The 19,963-nt window shown below is 46.4% G+C and overlaps 1 protein-coding gene across 1 annotated transcript in view; it reads left to right on the forward strand.

Annotated features, from left to right (window-relative positions):
- The window catches only part of ptprsb (protein tyrosine phosphatase receptor type Sb), a 139,295-nt gene that overhangs the window by 87,371 nt on the left and 31,961 nt on the right, over positions 1 to 19,963 (forward strand). The window contains exons 13-17 of the mRNA XM_083782502.1: positions 13,646 to 13,740; positions 14,258 to 14,511; positions 15,854 to 15,941; positions 16,727 to 16,945; positions 19,385 to 19,542. Coding sequence (XP_083638628.1) covers positions 13,646 to 13,740; positions 14,258 to 14,511; positions 15,854 to 15,941; positions 16,727 to 16,945; positions 19,385 to 19,542 — 814 coding nt within the window. The remainder of the gene's footprint in view (positions 1 to 13,645; positions 13,741 to 14,257; positions 14,512 to 15,853; positions 15,942 to 16,726; positions 16,946 to 19,384; positions 19,543 to 19,963) is intronic.

Consider the following 19,963-nt stretch of genomic DNA (forward strand, 5'->3'; position numbering starts at 1 on the left):
TGGAAAATGACAGATCAACAAGCTCACAATGTGTCGCAGAGCGACGCGTTGTGGATCTGCTGTTTTCAGATCGCGAGAACCCAAACACAACCAATTGAAAAAGCCACACCAAAATCACTTGTGTTTTAGTTCTACTGGATCTCGCCTCCATTAGTCCATCCCTTAAACATCTAGGGAGCCCGTGTTGGCGAGTTGGCCTCGCCTCGCCCTTTCTCTTGCCTCCAGCGAGACGGAGAGAGAGAGAGAGGGAGACGTGGGCGGTACCATACCTAGTACCTACCGTACCGCACTGTGAACCCTGTGCATGTGTGTGTGTGTGGTGAGCTGGAGAGAACTGTGAAACTGAGAAATAACTGAGATGATTTATACGCCCTGCAGTTCTACTGTCTGTGTGGGGGCGTGTGAAACCATGAGATGGGAGAATATTAATGTGGATGTTTTTGTGTTTGTTTGTTTTTTTACTGCATAGTTAGTCTCTGTTATGCATGCATGCATAAATAGTGTGCGAGTGCGTACTGTAAGTCCACATTGTTGAATGGTGCCTCTAAGCTGGAGCACTTCTCATTCTAAATCTATACGTTCTAGAGCGATGTCATCCTATCCCGACGTCCTGATTGCTGCCTCTGTGTTGAACTGTGATTTAGAGACGGCACAGGATCACCTTCCATTTCCCTGTTCTGCCTGCAGCCTGAAACTCTACCCTGCAGGCAGTGGGGCACAGGAAATATGTGCTTTTACTCAACAATTGTACCTAAGTACATTATCAAGTTGTTTTTATTTTTAGACGAGTATGTCCGTACATTTTCAATACTTTTTGAGTGGTGCAACCACTCCAAGGAACAGCAATGTCCCTATATGTCCCAACCTATGTCCTAACCTATGTGACTAGTATGTCCCGATGTTTACCAATAGGGGGTGCTGTTGCACCTCTCGCTTCAGACTGGTCTGATTTCTATTTCACTGCATCTCGGAGTCAAATGTATTTTTACTTGACTTTTTATTCGTGTGGTTTAGATTCAAAACATGCCCTAATTCATAGCGCGTCTATTAAAAATAAATCACACCCGTGTGAGTGAGGGGCGCTGTTAAAGTCTAACTCATCATGTTGATTAGGTGATGTTATGGTGATGTAAAACAAACGGTCGACAAAACAAACATTAAATTATCTTTATTGTTAATGGCATTTAATGTTTGTGTTAGGGACGAGTACATTTTCCCTGCATTGTCAACGGCGTTTTTAAAACAAACATTAAACCTGTAGATAGGAGTTGCATTTGTATACTTTAAAGATGGAGTGCCACCCTAAAACATGATCATCAGGTATTATTACAATATAAGGGGGAAGAACCTTTTCCAAAAAGTGTACAGTATTTGTTAAAATCATGCTTTTATGTGGACACGCCCACCAGTTCATTAAGTATGCCTGGTTTGCCTGGTGGGTGGTGATGGGTGGTGATCCACCTGAACTGAAGCCGCACCCACAGCTGTAGTTGTATGATAAAGGGGGAGGGGTTAGGGGAGGGGCTGATAGTGTGGTGTCACTATATTACTGTTTACTTCATTGGCCCGTTTGACTGTCAAGGGTTCAGCCTCCAAGAAGAAACCCTAAATACAAAGTCAATACACCATTGCACATAAAAACAACTCCAGGGTGTCTAATGAAGTACTGTCACCTCATAGACACATGAAAAACTGGAAAAATACAAAAATTGTGGTACTCCATCTTTAAGTATATATTGATGCCAATACTTACTCAGAGGGACAGCGCACGTTAGGTGTTTTGTAGATACAAATGGCCAGAGCAGAATAGTGAGTATATCGGTGGAAGGATGCTGAGGTTGGATCTGCCAGGCAGGAGGAGGCCTTATAGAGGAAGACCCAATAGGAGATGTATGGACCTAGTGAAAGAGGACATGACGTTATTGGTGTGAGAGAAGAGGAGGCAGAGGACAGGCTGAGATGGAGGCAGCTGATTGGCTGTGGCGACCCCAGAAGGGACCACAGTCGGAAAAAAAAACAATGACTTGAGTCACATTTTGAATCCAGACCTTTAAGAAAAAAAAACTTTAAACAGGGTTTTTTTCTACGTTGGAGTATGTCTACTTTCACTTAACCCATTTAGGCCTGATGACGTCGAAATTTGTTATAATGTCTTCTAAAATCCTGCAGTTTTCTGAAAACCCTATGTTTCTATGTCAGTCGGTGCTCAACCTTTTTCATGTCAAGGACCCCCAAAAATGTTATGTAAATTGGTCATCGACCCCCATCTGAAAATATGATGTTCCAGATGCAAAGAGTTGAGTTAAAAAACTTTCTCTCTGAAAGAATATGCATCCAAAGATTTGCGCCACATTTTCACGATAAAGAATAGCAGATCTACAAGCTCGTAGTGCGGCACTCTGTGCCGCGCTATGAGCTTGTAGATCTGCTATTTTTTTATAGCTAAAGTATAACGTAATGCTTACAACACCAAATGGGGTTCCCGTTCAGAACGGCTTAATGTCTCGTAAAGTCCAAATAAATCCAGTTGCTGGCCTCCAGCCTGCAGTGAGAGTCTCCTTCCAGCTCCCTATAATACAGTAGAGAGAGTCAAGGTTTATGCCTCCACGGGTCCCCAGAGCGCCGCCCAATTTACTGTACATCTTTATCTGTGTCGCCGCATGGCCCCGGCCCTTCATCTCCCCGCCCTCCCGTCCCCGTCCCCCCCGTCAAACACGAAAGTCTTTTATCTGTTTCTCATTCATAAATCTAGCGGGGCCTGTTTTTCTAAACCGTGCCCCGCCTGCTGACGGCTATACCCGTAGCAGAAAGGATAAAATACAATCAACGGTATATCAGTTACACATTCCCCCCTGCTGTAATGAAGTTGTCCACTTAGGGTCGATACTCCTGCTCTCTGCCTTATTTCATTAGGTCCTCTGCCTAACATTATGTCTGCCTGTTATGTGGTCGTGTTTTTCTGCCCTGCGTCCTGGACTTATCTCCTTACGTCCGGGCAGAAACCTCCTATCTCCATATTTGAGCCTTTGTTTTTCTTCTTCTTTTTTGTTTCATGGGTGCTAGCCCCTCCTATACTCAGCTATTAGTGTAGATTTTCGTCTTTATTTACACAAACATTAACCCATTCTGACCTGGGATCAGATTCATACGAGGTTTCCACTGGACACACACTGGTCTGATTAACCCATTCTGACCTGAGATCAGATTCTAAAAAATGTCAGTCGTTCTTCGATTTTTCAAAAATAGCAGACCTACAAGCTTGTATCGCGCCACTCGGTGGCGCGATATGAGCTTGTGGATCTGCTATTTTTCAATAGCTAAAGCATAACATGATGCCAACACCAAAATGGGTGCCCGGTCAGAATGGGTTAAACTCCCATTGACAATGAATGGAGAATTTTAGGTCATAGTGTCATATGTATCTGAGCAAATCTGCTTATTTTTGTCTTGCACAAACATTAAACTCCCATTGACAATGAATGGCAAATTGTACGTCATAGCGTCTGAGCAAATAGACCTACTGTCTATTTTAAGTCATGATGATGTAAGTCGATCCGATGATAAGAACGCCCCTCACTTCATTTTTTTAAATAAACCCACAAAATAGTCAAAATCCAGTAGCAGATCCGCAAGCTGGAAATGCAATCTGCTACATTTGCTGTTTCTCGATTTGAATGCTGACAAGTAACCGTTTCAGACCTTTTACGAGGTTTCCTCCCGACACCGTTTCTTTGTCAGTTCCATCTCGACTCGGCTGCTTATTGGATCCGTCTAGTGTCTCTTATCTCTCGTTTCTTTTCGCTCTGATTTATTCCACTTATAGACCCGAGAGGCCGCTTTCCAAAAGCGCCTTGTAAATCCTTTGTAGGTTACGGTTGTCTGAACAACTTGACAGGATTGCCGACGTTCACCCAAAACCCAAATATTTCTCGTTCTCTGTAGCAGGAGGAAACACGAGATAAATAACCATTTAGAGCTTGGGACCTGTTTGTGTTTACCAGTGGAAATTACTTTGATCCGTCCCGAGGCCCTAAACATACAAAATCAATCCAAAAATGAAAGACAGACATTAACAGGACTTATCTTATATTGACTTGTTTTCATTCCCTTTGGTTATTTTTTTTTTTCTAATGTTAGGGGATGAATAATGAATGAATTTCGAGCAATATCCAAAGGTGTAAGCTCTCAACTATATATATATATATATATATATATATATATATATATATATGTGTATCTGCTAAAGAGACTGAGAAATAAAGATGATCGTGTGAATCCGCTAGCGGGACACACATCACTCGTTTGGCTTCTGTTGCCTCTCGTAGCCAGTGCTGATTTCCTCGACTAATACTATGACAAAACATGTTCGTTGACTACCTTTTTTTTTCACTGAATGAAAACTAACTGAAAACTAATCTATGGTGACTAAAACTAAGACTAAATTTATATTCAATTTCGTCAACAAATAAAAACTAGACTAAAATGGTAGGAAGGGACTTGATGGCATCGATGCCTGCCAAAATATATTTTTGTTAAAAAAGTCGACTAAAATTAGACTAACACTAAAACATTCCAGGTGGCTAAAATGTGACTAAAACTAAATGAAAACTATTCAAGAGACTATGGCTAAAACTAAAATAAAAATAATTCTGTCAAAATCAACACTGCTCTTATAGGCCCCATTTCCACTGGGGGCGATCCAGTTCAGTTATTTTTTTTCCCCTGCCTAACGTTGAACCAGCTCATATATCGGTTCGGAACATGGAGCCAAAAACATGGCCGCCGGTTCCGTGAAAGCGACCCAAGGAATCTAGAACGGAACCAGTTCTAGAACCAAAAGTTATTTTGGTGGAAAGAACTTTCCTTATTATTGGCCCTTGTTCTCGTTGTCGGGTTTTCTCTGAACCCTAACTGTCCAATCAGTGGTCTGGGCCGCTCCCGAGGGCGTGTCCTGTGAGAGCGCCAGCTCCACCTCGCTGAGAGTGTGGTGGAAGACTCCGCCCCCTGCGCCGGAAGGCGCCGCCATGGCCGACTATGAGCTGACCTACCAGAGAGTGACCCCGAGGTCAGGGGGCGAAGGTCACGGTCGAGAGACGAGGTACAGTAGGTCCTGTCGCAATTGTTAGACATAATCGTGATTATCTCAAACAATTAGATTAGTATTATTTTTAGCAGAAATAATATCTACTTATATCTAAGTATTTGTTTGAAGTATACAATTATTAATTATATAGGCCTATAGGTCATTGTACAGTATGTATTATGATTATTGGTACAGATCATTGTCAGTCGGCAAACATAAATGTAATTTTGATTTACCGTATCGTGTTACTGTTCAATACCAAAAACACAACTAAATAATTAATTGCAATTCAGTTGTTGTTTTGACACTAGATTGTCACCTAAAACAAAAATGGTATGACTTGTGACACAGCGCTAAGATGAGAGCAGCGTCCATGCTGGTTGCTCCCTGGCGTGGTCACTCTGTGCTGGACGGACTGGACAAGTGGAGCTGGTACAGAGTGACGCTGGCGCTGGCCTCCAACGGGACGCTGGCGGTGCCCTCGTCCACCAGCCGGGACACTGGTGTCCCCACCAGCCAGGACCCGGACACTCGTGTCCCCGGGAACCAGGACACTCGTGTCCCCACCAGACAGGACACTGGTGTCCCCACCAGCCAGGACCAGGACACTCGTGTCCCCACCAGACAGGACACTGGTGTCCCCACCAGCCAGGACCAGGACACTCGTGTCCCCGGGAACCAGGATACTGGTGTCCCCACCAGCCAGGACACAGTCTGCAGGACATATGAGGATGGTGAGTGTGGGTGACAAAGTGAGACAAACAAGCCAACCATGAGTCTATGACAGTGGTTTTCAACCCTTTTTATATCAAGAACCACTATTTATTCAGCATTTGAGCCACGTACACGAGACACGCCATTTGATGACATTTAGCCTTTCAGACGATTTTGTTATCGTTGGTTAAGATTCTGTCCACATTTCCATGCTGTATTGATGTTGGTACCATTATGAGAGGTAACAGGGGGGGGGGGGGGGCATTTGAAAACAAAGGTGGCTTGCTGTGGTTCGTTACAACATAAATTTGCATGCCAACGTGTGAGGGACTGCCAATTGTTGCTCTGCTTAGTTTTTCGCCCACGTCTTTGCAGAAGCTACACTGGGCAAGCTCTCAATTGACTGGACCTGTGCCCAAGCGCCCCAATTAATGGACGCTATGCTTCTGCACCTTAGAAACAATTAATGGACACTATGCTTCTGCACCTTAATTAGAAACAAGCCCCCCATGACCCTTAAATGCAACTACCAATATTTACAAGCGTCTTCGCAGACAAAACAAGCCCAAAGTAGCTTCTAAAAAGCAGACATGGCAAGACCGGTGAGTGAGTGAGTGTCTGAACTACTGCTCGTTATTGATCACTCCAGTTGCTCATTTACTGTACTGGTCAATTACTCAGTTAATTAAGTGTGTGTGTGTGTGTGTGTGTGTGTGTGTGTGTGTGTGTGTGTGTGTGTGTGGTCAGTCCCGGGCGCGGCCCCCCGCCAGGTGGACGTGCGGTCTCTCAACTCGTCGGCGCTCAGGGTGAGCTGGCGATCGGTGTCGCCGCGGTTACGGCACGGCCAGATCCGCGGCTACCAGGTCCACTTCGGCCTGGCGGAGCCGACCGGCCAATCAGGGAGCCTGCCTCGCATTAAAGACCTCCTCCTGGACGACGCCCAGGTTAGTATTTATGTATTTGTTTGTTTGTTTGTTCATTTCATTTCATTACATTTAGAGCAGTCAGGGTCACGCACACACACACGCACGCACGCGCACACACACACACACACACACACTATCCCCTTTTTCCTCCCGAATCCCGATGTAGTTGTTGGGTCAATTCCCAAGTCTGGTCTTGGCACAGTTAATGTGGGATTTTTTTCATGTGTATAATAAAAGATTGATTCATAAAATAAATATATATCATTGAGAAATGTCTCTCTCTCTCTCTCTCTCTCTCTCTCTCTCTCTCTCTCTCTCTCTTTTGCTTGCGTGTGGTGGGGTGTGTCCGGTCTATTGGTTCAGATGGAGGAGGATGACTCCACTCAGTATGTGAGTACGCAACGCAACGCAAAACAGAGAAACACAACACAACACTCTGCTGGAGATGACACATCGCAACACAACACACAATGTTACAACACACTGCAGTGTCACAACCAAACAAAACCTTCAGACACAAAGACACACATTCGCACAGAGTCAAACCACTCCGTTGTTTCACTGGAAATAGCTCTGGAACTATAGGCCCTCATTTATCAATCGGGTGTAAAATCTGCCACAGATTCGAGTGCAGGTTTCGTAGTACACCCACGTCGCCACGGCATTTATAAAGTGATCGCAAACAGCTGATCCTTCCTTAATTTTGTTCTCACGTTAATAAATGTCACGGCTGAATTTGATCTGGCACGCCCTAAGAAATCAAGCCTCGCCCTCGTTTTTGCGACATGAACAACGGCAATACGTTTCCTGAAACCATGGTTACATGAAAAAATAGGTTTCTCCCATGCCTTGCTGCCCGCCTCTGACGCCTCACCCCCCTCTCTCATACACACGCACAGCACGCACACGCAACTTGCAAGCCCAACTAACTGGTGTGTTGTTAAACAAATAAAGAACGAACACCTGCATGAATTAAATAAAGTTGTAGGCCTACCCTGTCTGTTTCACTCTCACCTCGCTTGCCTTGCTGTCATGCACGCATGCACGCACGCACCTACATGACACATTAAAATAAAGCTGTCTGTTTCTCCTCTCGCTTCGCTTCCCTTGCTGCCCGCCTCACCCCCCGCACGCACGCACATATCGCTATTTGCAACTTTCACTGTGTGTTGTTAGTTGTATATTAAATTATTAATTAATTTTTAATTTAATATACAACAAGATATATTAGTGAACGAAAACCTGAACCTGTGAACCATAATTAAATAACAAATAGGCACACACACGCTGCTGTTTTGCAGGTGCTCCTCCTGTCCTGTCTGTCTGTCTGTCTGTCTCCCTCTATCACAGTGGTCCGTCCGACCAACTGACCATGCACGTTCCGACGTTCGACAGTCTATTTAGATTGCCTCGCAGTCGTTAGTCGTACTGCAGTGGCCGGGCTGTCAACTGTCATTATATGAATGTGCAGCCAAAACAGTATATAGCCTCATGTGGCTGGTGTGGTGGGCAGCGTGGGCTGGCTGGGTAATATCTCCGATGCAGTTCCCACTTGCGCTGGGAGCCTGGCACGGTACATTTGGCATTCGAGCGACGCGTCGGGTTTATTATATTGCACATACCGTAAGAAAGACATCGGCCTTCATGCTGTAGATTAGGCTACAGTAGGCTATACCTGCACGTTGGGACTCTCCGCAGCTGAGCAACGTTGGAAATATTTCAGCACAGACAGCCCAAATCCTCGCATGTATGCGCTCATGCAAAACACTGTTTAAATGGCTTAAGCATCTCTTGCAACATTGTTTTTAATTGCGCGATTTTATCTCCTACTAATTTCATATGACACATGTATTCCTTAACATTTTTATTTATTTATTTTTTACATGTAGCCCATATACATTATACATACATTTTATATAAACATTTTAGGAGTGAATACATATATGTTTAGATGCCTGTGACAGCCGATCTCAGCAGTTCAGACAAGGCTGCTCCGCTTGTGTAAGACAGAAAATAGCGTACGGCAGGTCCCGACCAGACGTGACTATTTGTCCTACTCAAGTTCAATTTCAAGCTTTGCCGGAAATGTTAAATGCCGAAAATGTCGGTAATTTCGGCGTGCGCCCATATTTTGGCGTACGCACGGTTGATAAATGAGGGCCTTAGTGTTTGAAGTTCGGCTAAATCTTTCGCATCTTCAACATTCAGAAAATAACAAAGTAAATATTTCACGACAAGCTCCATGGAAACTAAATGCAAGGACACTTATACAGTATTATCATCAATATACATTCAATTTCACATTAACAATAGAGAGGCTTTCAGAGCATGGCAGACAGAGCTGCTTTGGAATGCTAGTAGTTAATAGTTTAGCAAGTACAGTCAATACAGTATTGTATTGTAGAACTAGCAGTGCCCTTCATTCTGTACAGAATGTCTTCACTGCCTCTACGCAGTCACCTTTTCAGAACTTCAAATTTGTATTAATTTACAAATAATGAAATATAATATGCAACTGACATTGATGTGTCGATTTGGACTATAGTATGCACATATCAGAAGATATTCACCCTCAATTTACTCACACACAGGGGACCACAATGAAGATAATCTCTCGATCAGTTATTGTGTTCTGATCCGTATGAGACATATTATTTCCTGCACTGTACTGTATAATGATGCATGTTCTGTCAATAAAAGCAAGTCCCTCATGCCTGTCCCTGCTGCACCCTAATTGATCTGTTCTGGTCTGCAGGAGATGATCGTAGGAGACCTGAGAGCAGAGACAGTGTACTCTGTGTCCGTGGCAGCCTACAGCACCAAGGGGGACGGCGTGCACAGCAAGGCCCGGCTGGTGACCACGCTGGGCATGGGTGGGTGGGTGAGCACACTTGGCATGGGTGGGTGGGTGACGACACTGGGCATGGGTGGGTGGGTGAGCACACTGGGCATGGGTGGGTGGGTGAGCACACTGGGCATGGGTGGGTGACGACACTGGGCATGGTGGGTGGGTGACCACACTGGGCATGGGTGGGTGGGTGACCACACTGGGCATGGTGGGTGGGTGACTACACTGGGCATGGGTGGGTGAGCACACTGGGCATGGGTGGGTGAGCACACTGGGCATGGGTGGGTGGGTGAGCACACTGGGCATGGGTGGGTGAGCACACTGGGCATGGGTGGGTGGGTGACTACGCTGGGCATGGGTCGGTGACCACACTGGGCATGGGTGGGTGGGTGACCACGCTGGGCATGGGTGGGTGGGTGACCACACTGGGCATGGGTGGGTGGGTGACTACATTGGGCATGGGTGGGTGAGTGATCACACTGGGCATGGGTGGGTGGGTGAGTGACCACACTGGGCATGGGTGGGTGGGTGAGCACACTGGGCATGGGTGGGTGATCATACTGGGCATGGGTGGGTGGGTGACCACACTGGGCATGGGTGGGTGGGTGACTACACTGGGCATGGGTGGGTGACCACACTGGGCATGGGTGGGTGGGTGACTACACTGGGCATGGGTGGGTGACCACACTGGGCATGGGTGGGTGGGTGACTACACTGGGCATGGGTGGGTGACCACACTGGGCATGGGTGGGTGGGTGACCACACTGGGCATGGGTGGGTGGGTGAGCACACTGGGCATGGGTGGGTGGGTGACTACACTGGGCATGGGTGGGTGACCACACTGGGCATGGGTGGGTGGGTGAGCACACTGGGCATGGGTGGGTGGGTGAGCACACTGGGCATGGGTGGGTGGGTGACCACACACATCATGTATGCCATTGACAATTAATGGAGAATTTACATCATTGTGTCTGAGCAAAGTTTGTTTACTATATTTCAAAATATTTAAGTTTAAATGAAAAAAATCACACCTTTTCCAACAATTTAAAAACAATTACAACATTTTTCAAAAGTATTTAATGAATAAAAAAAATAAAAAATAAAAAAATAAATGAAACAAAATATGTTTAAGAAGTAGTGAAACAAATCACAAGCAGTTCTAGAAGCTCATGCACAACAAACGTGTAATTTATCTTTTAGGTCTTGAGCTGAGAGGTTTGTGAAGCGTCCAGTGGACTTGGCTGTTTATGCCAAGTCCACACTTCATTGGCTGGACACTAGTAACAAGTCCACACTTCATTGGCTGGACACTAGTAACAAACACACTCGCTCGGACATTGATCTTGTGGGGTGGGGAAAAAGAAAAAAAAAGTCTGCCGCAGGCAAACCTGTGTAGTCACTGTAAACAGCCATTTAAAGTTGGTTTCTCCAGCCTTTTAATTATCGGAGCATTGATTCCGCTGCTGAAGACACTTCCTCCATTTTGGTTCACAGTCCCCGGCCTCCCGTCTCTGAGGCTGCAGCCAGGAAGCGATCCGTCCGTGCTGATTGGATGGACTCCTCCACCAGGTAGGCGTTGCCAGTCTTGTCGCCGCCGTGACTACTTTTTACGTTGACGATTAATTGTCATACAAACGTGTCCGGGCGTGTCTGACGTTGAGTCATTGCAGCTGTTGCAGTTGTTCTCACCAGAGCAGAAAAACCTTGGTTGATTTGTTTTCGTCTAAAATGTGCTAAAGCCACAGTAGCGATTTACTTCACTTAAATGTCAGAGCTTAACTCAGTGTGTAAATCCTGATGTGAATGCATTAATGTGTCGTGTGTGGGAAATGGAAAATCAGTGGGTTGAACAATATTCTGTAACATAACGCTGTCATGTCCCCTGCACCACCAGCCCATGCAGACAGCCAGGGTCCTCCAATGGAGATCCAGGGCTACCGGCTACAGTACGGCTTGAAGAACTCCTCCACCAACACCACCACGGTGGACTTCACGGCTGCAGAGAGGTCCTACACCGCCTCCAACCTCTCCCGGGGCACGGCCTACGTTTTCAGCCTTTCCGCTCGGAGCCGTGTGGGCTACGGCGCCGCGGCGCGCCAGGAAGTGTCGCTGCCCGAGCTCCCGCCCTCTGGGTACCCCAAGATGCGATGGGACCCCGGCCACGCCTCCTGCTGCTCGCTGCGGCTCTCGTGGCTGCCCCCGGCGGCGGTGGAGCGCAACGGACTCATCACGGAGTACACGCTGGTGTACCGACGAGCCGTGATGACGCCCGACAAGACCGACCCTGTCCCGAGTCTGAGCAACTCCCCAAACGAGAACGACCCTGTCCCGAGTCTGAGCAACTTCCCAAACGAGAACGACCCTGTCCCGAGTCTGAGCAACTCCCCAAACGAGAACAACTCTGTGCCGAGTCCCAGCTCCTCCCCAACCGAGAACGACTCTGTCCCGAGTCTGAGCAACTCCCCAACCGAGAACGACTCTGTCCCGAGTCCCAGCTCCTCACTAAACAAGACCTCTTCTGTCCCAGTAACACCCTACATGCCCAATAAGTCCTCTACTGTCCCGAGAACGACCGCCTCAGCCCATATGACCTCCACGGTCCCAGGTCCGACCTCCTCACCCGCCCTCCCTGCTAAGGTTTAGCATTTTTTTTATTTGTTTTGTTTCATTTTTTTATTGTGTTAAAAAAATTTAAGTGGGTTTTTAGTTTAGATTGGATTTTAGTTTTTGAAGAGGCTGAGGTTTTAATTTGTTTCAGTACGATTTTTTTTGGTTTTATATTGTAATATATGGGGTGTTTTGGGCAAGATTCAGCAAGGTCAGACAAATAGCTAAACTTGCTGATCTTGTAGATCTACTATTTTAGCTATTTTGTTCATCCACAAATGTTAGAAGATAAGATTTCATATCCACCTCTAATACTAGAAATGTCTCTGTGATTTTAGTTAGTTTACACAGTTTAGTTATTAACAAACAAAAATATATATAATTCAATGATAGTTCTGTTTATTTGTTTCCCCCCCCTTGCAGCAGGTGGTGCTAGCGGCCAGCCAGACCAGCTTCACCATCCTGGGGTTGAACCACAGCACGGTGTACCAGGTGCGCCTCAGGGCTCACACCGCGGCAGGGCCTGGACCCTTCAGCCCAGCGCTGGGCTGCCGAACCCTGGCCTTGGAGACAGGTAGGCCTATATAGCTGGTATATCTGCTATTTTCAAGTACTTTTACCATGGCCAAGTATATAATATATTTTGATGCCAATATGTCTTTCACTCAAGTTACATTTTGAACTAATTATTAACTATTAATTATTCATTAACTCTGAGCCAAGTTCTTACAGCTTTACTCCAACATTGATGCAAGTCCACAAGGAGAAAGAGCTTCTCTCCCCCACCCCCCCACCCCTCACCCACCCCCACCAGCACCCACCCCTCACCACCAGCCAGCCGGCTGGGAGCAGGCTGAATGCATCATGGCCACTGGCTGCTTCTTATCACACAACCCCCGACGCCACGCAGGTAAACCGGAACCGCTGCGTCTACGGACGAGGTAAGTTCGTCTTAAGTCTTAAGTCCAGATGTTCCGACAGCCACGGATATACAGGTAGGTGTTGTATTATTTTTCTTTATTTTGGCTTTCAAAAGCCAAAAGCGATTCCCAACCTTTTAAAACAAAGCGTGCTCTGAAAACGCACGCGGCGCCCACCCATCATGCTGCCGTGTTAATTGGTCAGATGGGTGGGCACCGCGGACACTTTGCAACAGACCTAGTCGACACACAAAGCACCTTTTTCCTAAAGAAAACAAAACGTGATGTGCTTGTCTTGACATGCTGACTTGGGACTTGAAACACCCGGCACTGTGGCATGTGGCTCGTCTTCTCTCTGTCCGTCCTCTGGCTCCTCCTCCCACTCTTCTTCACTCTCCTGTCACCTCCTCATCCTCACTAACACGCCGCTCTTCCTCCCCTCGGCAGGGCTGCGGCTGTGGAGCAGAGGTGTGAATGCTGTGAATGTAAGAAATAAAAAACGGCTGTTTTCTGAGAGTATAACCGATGATTTGGTTCCTTTTCACAGACGTGCCGAGGAACTTCTCCGTCAACCTGGCCACGAAGACCAGCGTTCTGCTCACCTGGGAGTTCCCAGAGACCACCTACCCATATCGCTTCACCGTACGTCACGTCTTAGATAATATATGTGGTTTTTGTTATATAGGCCACTCCTTATACAACACCCTTCGGGTGAACAATTGTAATTGCAATGCTTTGTGGCCAATTCACACCAACAACGGCTGAGCAGCTGGTTTAGTCTATGTAGATGAGTGGCTCTGCGCTTTTCTGCAGCGGAGGAGCGCTCGACGGCAAAACGTAGAAGACCTCAACCTTGCTGCTATAGTGCACTACAGCGTCCCAAACAATCACTGCCCCGTTTCTCCAACCATTACATATTGTGTTAAAGTAATCTAAATGTGCACAGTTAACAGGTAACTGCATCTGTTGAATATTGTAGTGGAGTAAAGAAGTTTTATATTTGCACCTGACATGTAGTGGAGTGGAAGTATAAAGTATTGAAAAATGGAGAAAAAAAAGTAAAGTAGTTAGTATAGTACTCAGTTACTACCACTGCTTCCACACGTATCTCCACACCTATCTCTCCACTCTGACCGCGTTGCCGTGCGGTCCCGTGCAGGTGGAGTACAACCGCCAGAAGATGGAGGTGGACGCGCGGCAGCGCAAGGCGGTCATCCCCAACCTGCAGCCCGACACCAGCTACGACTTTAAGATCACGTCCCCTGAGGGCAACATGGGCGGGCTGCGCCACCGCATCCACGCCAAGACCTCCCCGCCCATCACCATCCGCCGGCCAGAGATCGACCACACCCGAGACACCGAGACCACCGTCACCATCATCCTGCCCTCGCTGGAGAGCCGCAGTCCTGTCAAGTAAGGACACACACAGTGGTCCTTTTGTCCAATGAAACTATGACGGAAAACTACCTTTTTTTCACTGACGAAAACCTAAGTAAGAACTAAATAACCCATTCTGACCTGAGATCAGATTCATACGAGGTTTCCGCCGGACACACACTGGTCTGATGAACCCATTCTGACCTGAGATCAGATTCTAAAAATGTCAGTCGCTCTTCGATTTTTCAAAAATAGCAGACCTACAAGCTCGTATCGCGCCACTCGGTGGCGCGATATGAGCTTGTAGATCTGCTATTTTTCAATAGCTAAAGCACAACATGATGCTGACACCAAAATGGGTGCCCGGTCAGAATGGGTTAAGTCCTGACAAGTAAGACTCAAACTAAGGCTGCACAATATGTCGTTATCGTATCGTTTTCGAGGTAGGAACATGCGCAATGTCGGCATCGCAAAAAAGGCAACAGTATCGCGATGTATCGATCTATCAATATATCAACGATATGTGACTCTTTTTGATACAGAGACAGTAATGGCGGCAAGAAAAACTGATTTATTTTTATCGATATTGCAATATTTTGCATAAATTCAGAGATATGAAATTTTGTCCATATCGTGCAGCCCTAACACACACACACACACACACACACAGTGCTCATTTCGTCAAATGAAACTATGACGAAAAACTACCTTTTTTCACTGAAGAAAACTAAGTAAGAACTAAATATAGACTAAATATAGACCATTTCATGTGACTTGACACCACACCAGTTTGTCCAGAGGTCTCTATTCATGCAGCACGTCTCTGGAGCCTCGCGTCCAGAGGAAGTGTTATTTAGCTACCAGCAACGCCCTGCTGCACATTGCTGTGTTACTATACAGACACACTGGAGCGCACACTGCTCTTCCCAGCTCTGATCATCATGCACTTTCTCGGTGCTCTCGACACAATTCGAGCGGAAAATAGTTCAACAGTGTCACATTTGATCGTCCTCCCTGTCTTCATAACCTGATCATTACAGGGTTTGGAACATGCAGTGTACAGAACGTTGGAGAACAGGTTGATAGGTTTGTTTGTGTACATCAATAAATGCTGCTGCTTTTGGATTCTGTGGACGTGAACGTCCACATCACTTATAAAACATCAAACTCTTTCTGTAGAGACAGCCGCCCCTAACAAGACGACGAATGTCTCCGCCCGGCTCCTCGACAGGAGGAGAGAGGACATTTGAAAATAATAAGTCACTTTGGTCCAGACAGCTATTAAAGTTGTTTGTGTCGCTGTGTGTGTGTGTGTGTGTGTGTGTGTGTGTGTGTGTGTGTGTGTGTGTGTGTGTGTGTGTGTGTGTTCCCCTTCTAGGAACGTTTACGTGGTGGTGGTCCCTCTCAGGAAGGCCAGGGGGGTCATCAGACACCTGAAGAGCCCCGACGAGATGGACCTGGAGGAGGTGAGACACACTGAACCTGTCTGTCTGTCTGTCTGTCTGTCTGTATAGAAAAACTTGAGGCAACGTTTAGCCTTTCCCGGTTAAATGTCAACGCTTGGACCATTAGTCATGGTTATTGAGACATCTGGGCTCAATAACTCTTTTTATACCGCAGTGGTGGAAGCACTAGTACATTATATCTCTCTCTAGGGCCTCCCACACCGTCTGCGAACGCCGCGCGTCAAAACAGCCGCCTCCGTTATTTTCAATGAACCTATCGCACACCGGCGGCGTCCGATGCGCGCTGGCGCCTCGCCTGACGCGCCGATAGAACCAGTTCTATTTTCCAGGCGTCGCGTCGCACCGCGTCGGACGGAGCCGGTGTGTGTTGGGCTTACAGTATGTCTCTGAGTGTCGGAAACACTAGTACATTATATCCCTTTCATTTTTTACGGAAGTAAAAGTAGCAATGGCACAATGTATACTGTATTCATTTCATCAAGTTTTACTTTAAGAAATGTTTTACTTTACTTAAAATCAAAATACACTCAAAGTACTAAAAGTATTTATAAGTATTATTAGTAGTATTATTTAGTAGTATTTAAAAGTATTAAAAGTATTATCGGAAAAAGTGCTAAACTGCTATAAATCGCTGGGTGCTACGGTTTAATGGATTAAATAACCCTGGGCGTTTGGGGTGTCAATAATCCTCCCGACAACCTCTCCCCATGTGGTCACCTCTCCCCATGTGGTCACCTCTCCCCATGTGGTCACCTCTCACCATGTGGTCACCTCTCCCCATGCAGCTGCTGAAGGACATCAGCCAGAGGCAGAGGGACAGCCGGCAGCAGAAGACGGTGGACCTGAGGCGGGCGTACATCACGGCCCGCTTCACGCCCGCCACGCTGCCCGCCTTCTTCGCCCTGGGAGACCAGCTGGACTACGGCGGCTTCGAGAACCGAGCCCTGGAGCCGGGCCAGGAGTACGTCTTCTTCATCCTGGCCGAGCTCAACGCCACCACCGGGGTACGTAGCACACCACACCGCACCACGGCACGCCGCACCGCACCGCACCGCACCACACCACACCGCACCGCACCACACCACACCGCACCACACCACACCGCACCGCACCGCACCGCCATCACTGTCTTTTCACCGTTCTATATGTGTCTGGAAACACTGAGCTTCGTACTGGGGTACGTATACGGCACACACAACCAAGGATGAATCATGTTTCACTCAGAATCCCAACCTCTAAACCTAACGTCTTAAATGCCTAATCCTGACCCTAGCTATAACCCCAACATTAGAATATGTTCTCTAATTGTCAACTTATCTCAGTCTTGTACACCATTTTCTTCTTGTGAGCACTAGGAAAATGGTGCCCTCGCAATGTCTGTTCCTCAAATTCTACTTGTGGGTCCTCACAAGTATATTAACTAGGGCTGTCAAAGTTAACGCACTATTAACTAGTTAACTCACCATCCTTTTAATGGCACAAATTTTTTTAATGCGCGATTAACGCACTGTGAAGTTGGACAGAATGGTTGAGTGATGCATGCATGTGAATGCAGGCAGTCAGTGAGCCCCGCCTCTCTCCCCCTCTCTCTCTTTCCCAGTGAGTCTACACAATTAGAAAACTTAGAAAAAAAATTATTTTGATCAACATGGCCTGTTATCTCTCGTAATGGTACCATTGGCCAACATCAATACAGTTCTTTAGTTTGGGTCTGGAAGGCTAAATCTCATCAAATGGTGGTCCGTGGCTCCAATGCAGAATAAATAATGGGCCTTGATATGAAAAATCTTGAAAACCACTGATTTAAGGTATATTTAGAACGTATACAAAATATGCGATTAATTTGCGATTAATCACAGTTAACTATGGACAATCATGCGATTAATCGAGTTAAATATTTTAATCTATTGACGGCCCTAATATTAACACATGTACACACACACACACACAAACTTGTGCCGTCCCGCAGTCTGTCACCTTGCATCGTCGTCACTGCGGCCCTGCGCTGCTACAACAATAACGGCACATGTCAGTCACACCACCGGCGAACGCGTCGAACAAAAAAAAATAAAAGCAGAGGCAATAAATAACGCCCGCGCGTTTCCCTTCGCCGCCGCTAATAAAGAGCGACGGCAGCGTGGCCTCGTTTCAGGGGGGTGGGTTGGAGGTGTAGCGATATTGCTTTGCTCGCCACTGCATGTTATTTAATTTGGTATTTTATTAGAGCGGAGTAAACACGAGGATGGATATAGACCTAGAGTCGCTGCGTCCGCAGCTGACGAGGGCTTTGTTCAGACTGCACAGTCTGTGGTTCCAACGCTGTCACAGCTGGCCACAAACAAACCTCTCATCTCCACTTTTCTCCTTTTCTTTTTTTTTTACTTTTTGAAAGAAATTCTTTCTTTCATACTTGTGCTCTATCTTTTTTTAATTGTTTTTTCTAGAGATAGAAGGAAGAGCAAAGACAGAAATAAACGTAGAAACCAAGGCCAAATATAATTATCAGATTATTTCAGGGTTTTTTGGGTGCAATTGAGCTCATAAAAAAACGAAATGTCAAAATAATAGGTTTCTGCCCGACAGTGACGATATACAGCATAGTAACAGGTGTGTTCAGTACTGTACGTCAGGTTAACACATGCAGAACACAGTTAATACCTCCGCGTGCAAATATGGGCTCACGTGCAGGCGACACAATCTGCACGAGGGAAGAAATCCACTGGCAGGAAAAGTAGTCCTAATCCAGCATGGCAACAGGCACTGTTCGGGGCTTGTTCATTGGTTGCTATGGTAACAACGTAACATGCTGTGTGTGTATTGAGCGGAGGTGGACAGAGTTTCCGAGTACATTTTGAATTCCGGGGCTTTTGCTTGTAAACAGATTATTTTCACATTGCCCTATTGATATTTTTTAGTTGCGTAAAACTGGTGTTACGGCATAGTGTGAGCTTGCAGATCGGCTATCCGGCAGGGTCAAGCTTCAGTGCTTATGCAATGTTTGTGTTTACCCAAACACTCAAAACTGGCCATTCATTGTCAATGGCATTTAATGTTTGTGTTGGGACAAACACTCAAAAATGGCCATTCATTTAATGTTTGTGTTAGGACAAAGTTTGTGTTTACACACACCCTCAAAGCTGGACATAGGTGGGGCTAGTGCCCTCAAAAAGCACTGTAAAACACAAAACGTCATTCCAATTAGGAACAGAGCACCGAAGTCAGATCAATTTCGGTAGAGGGTGCAAATTCACGGGTTCATGTACTTTTTATTTGCATTGTAATCCCCATAGGGGATTTTAGATCGCCTCATATAATAAAATAAACAAATCATCCAGGCCTAACCCATATGGATATGAAGAATCAACTGACTGAGAGAAAACGCTATTGTTACTGAGCTACTGAAGTGACGTTGCTCTGGTTAAGTGATGTTGTGTTGCTTATAGAAGATGTACGTGGCCAGCCCCTACACGGACCCGGTGATCGCCCCGGACTCGGACCCGCAGCCCGTGGACGCGGCAGACGGTCTCATCTGGGTGGTGGGGCCCGTGCTCGCCGTGGTCTTCATCATCTGCATTGTCATCGCCATCCTGCTTTACAAGAAGTAAGTACAGTAGCACCCCATACACCTCGCCTACACTATCCTGCTTTACAAGAAGTGAGTACAGTAGTGTAGCAGAGTGGCTCAGAGCCTCTGCCTGGTGTCTCAAAAGTCTAATATCTCCCACGGTCCAGAGGGGGATATCCCTTTGGTCGACTCTTAGTGGTTAAGATGTTGGACTTTCACGCGGGAGGCCCGAGTTCGAATCCCGGGGCGTTACAGTAGCACCCCATACACCTCACCTACACTATCTTGCTTTACAAGAAGTGAGTACAGTATAATATAGCACCCCATACACCAAACCTACAATATCCTGCTGTACAAGAAGTCCAGGGGTCACCAACAAGTGATTAACAAGAAGATGCCATTTTACGTTTTAACCATTCTGACCGGGCACCCATTTTGGTGTTGGCATCATGTTATG

The sequence above is a fragment of the Protomyctophum parallelum genome (genome assembly GCF_964188405.1).
Source record: "Protomyctophum parallelum genome assembly, chromosome: 14".
Taxonomy (NCBI): Eukaryota; Metazoa; Chordata; class Actinopteri; order Myctophiformes; family Myctophidae; genus Protomyctophum; species Protomyctophum parallelum.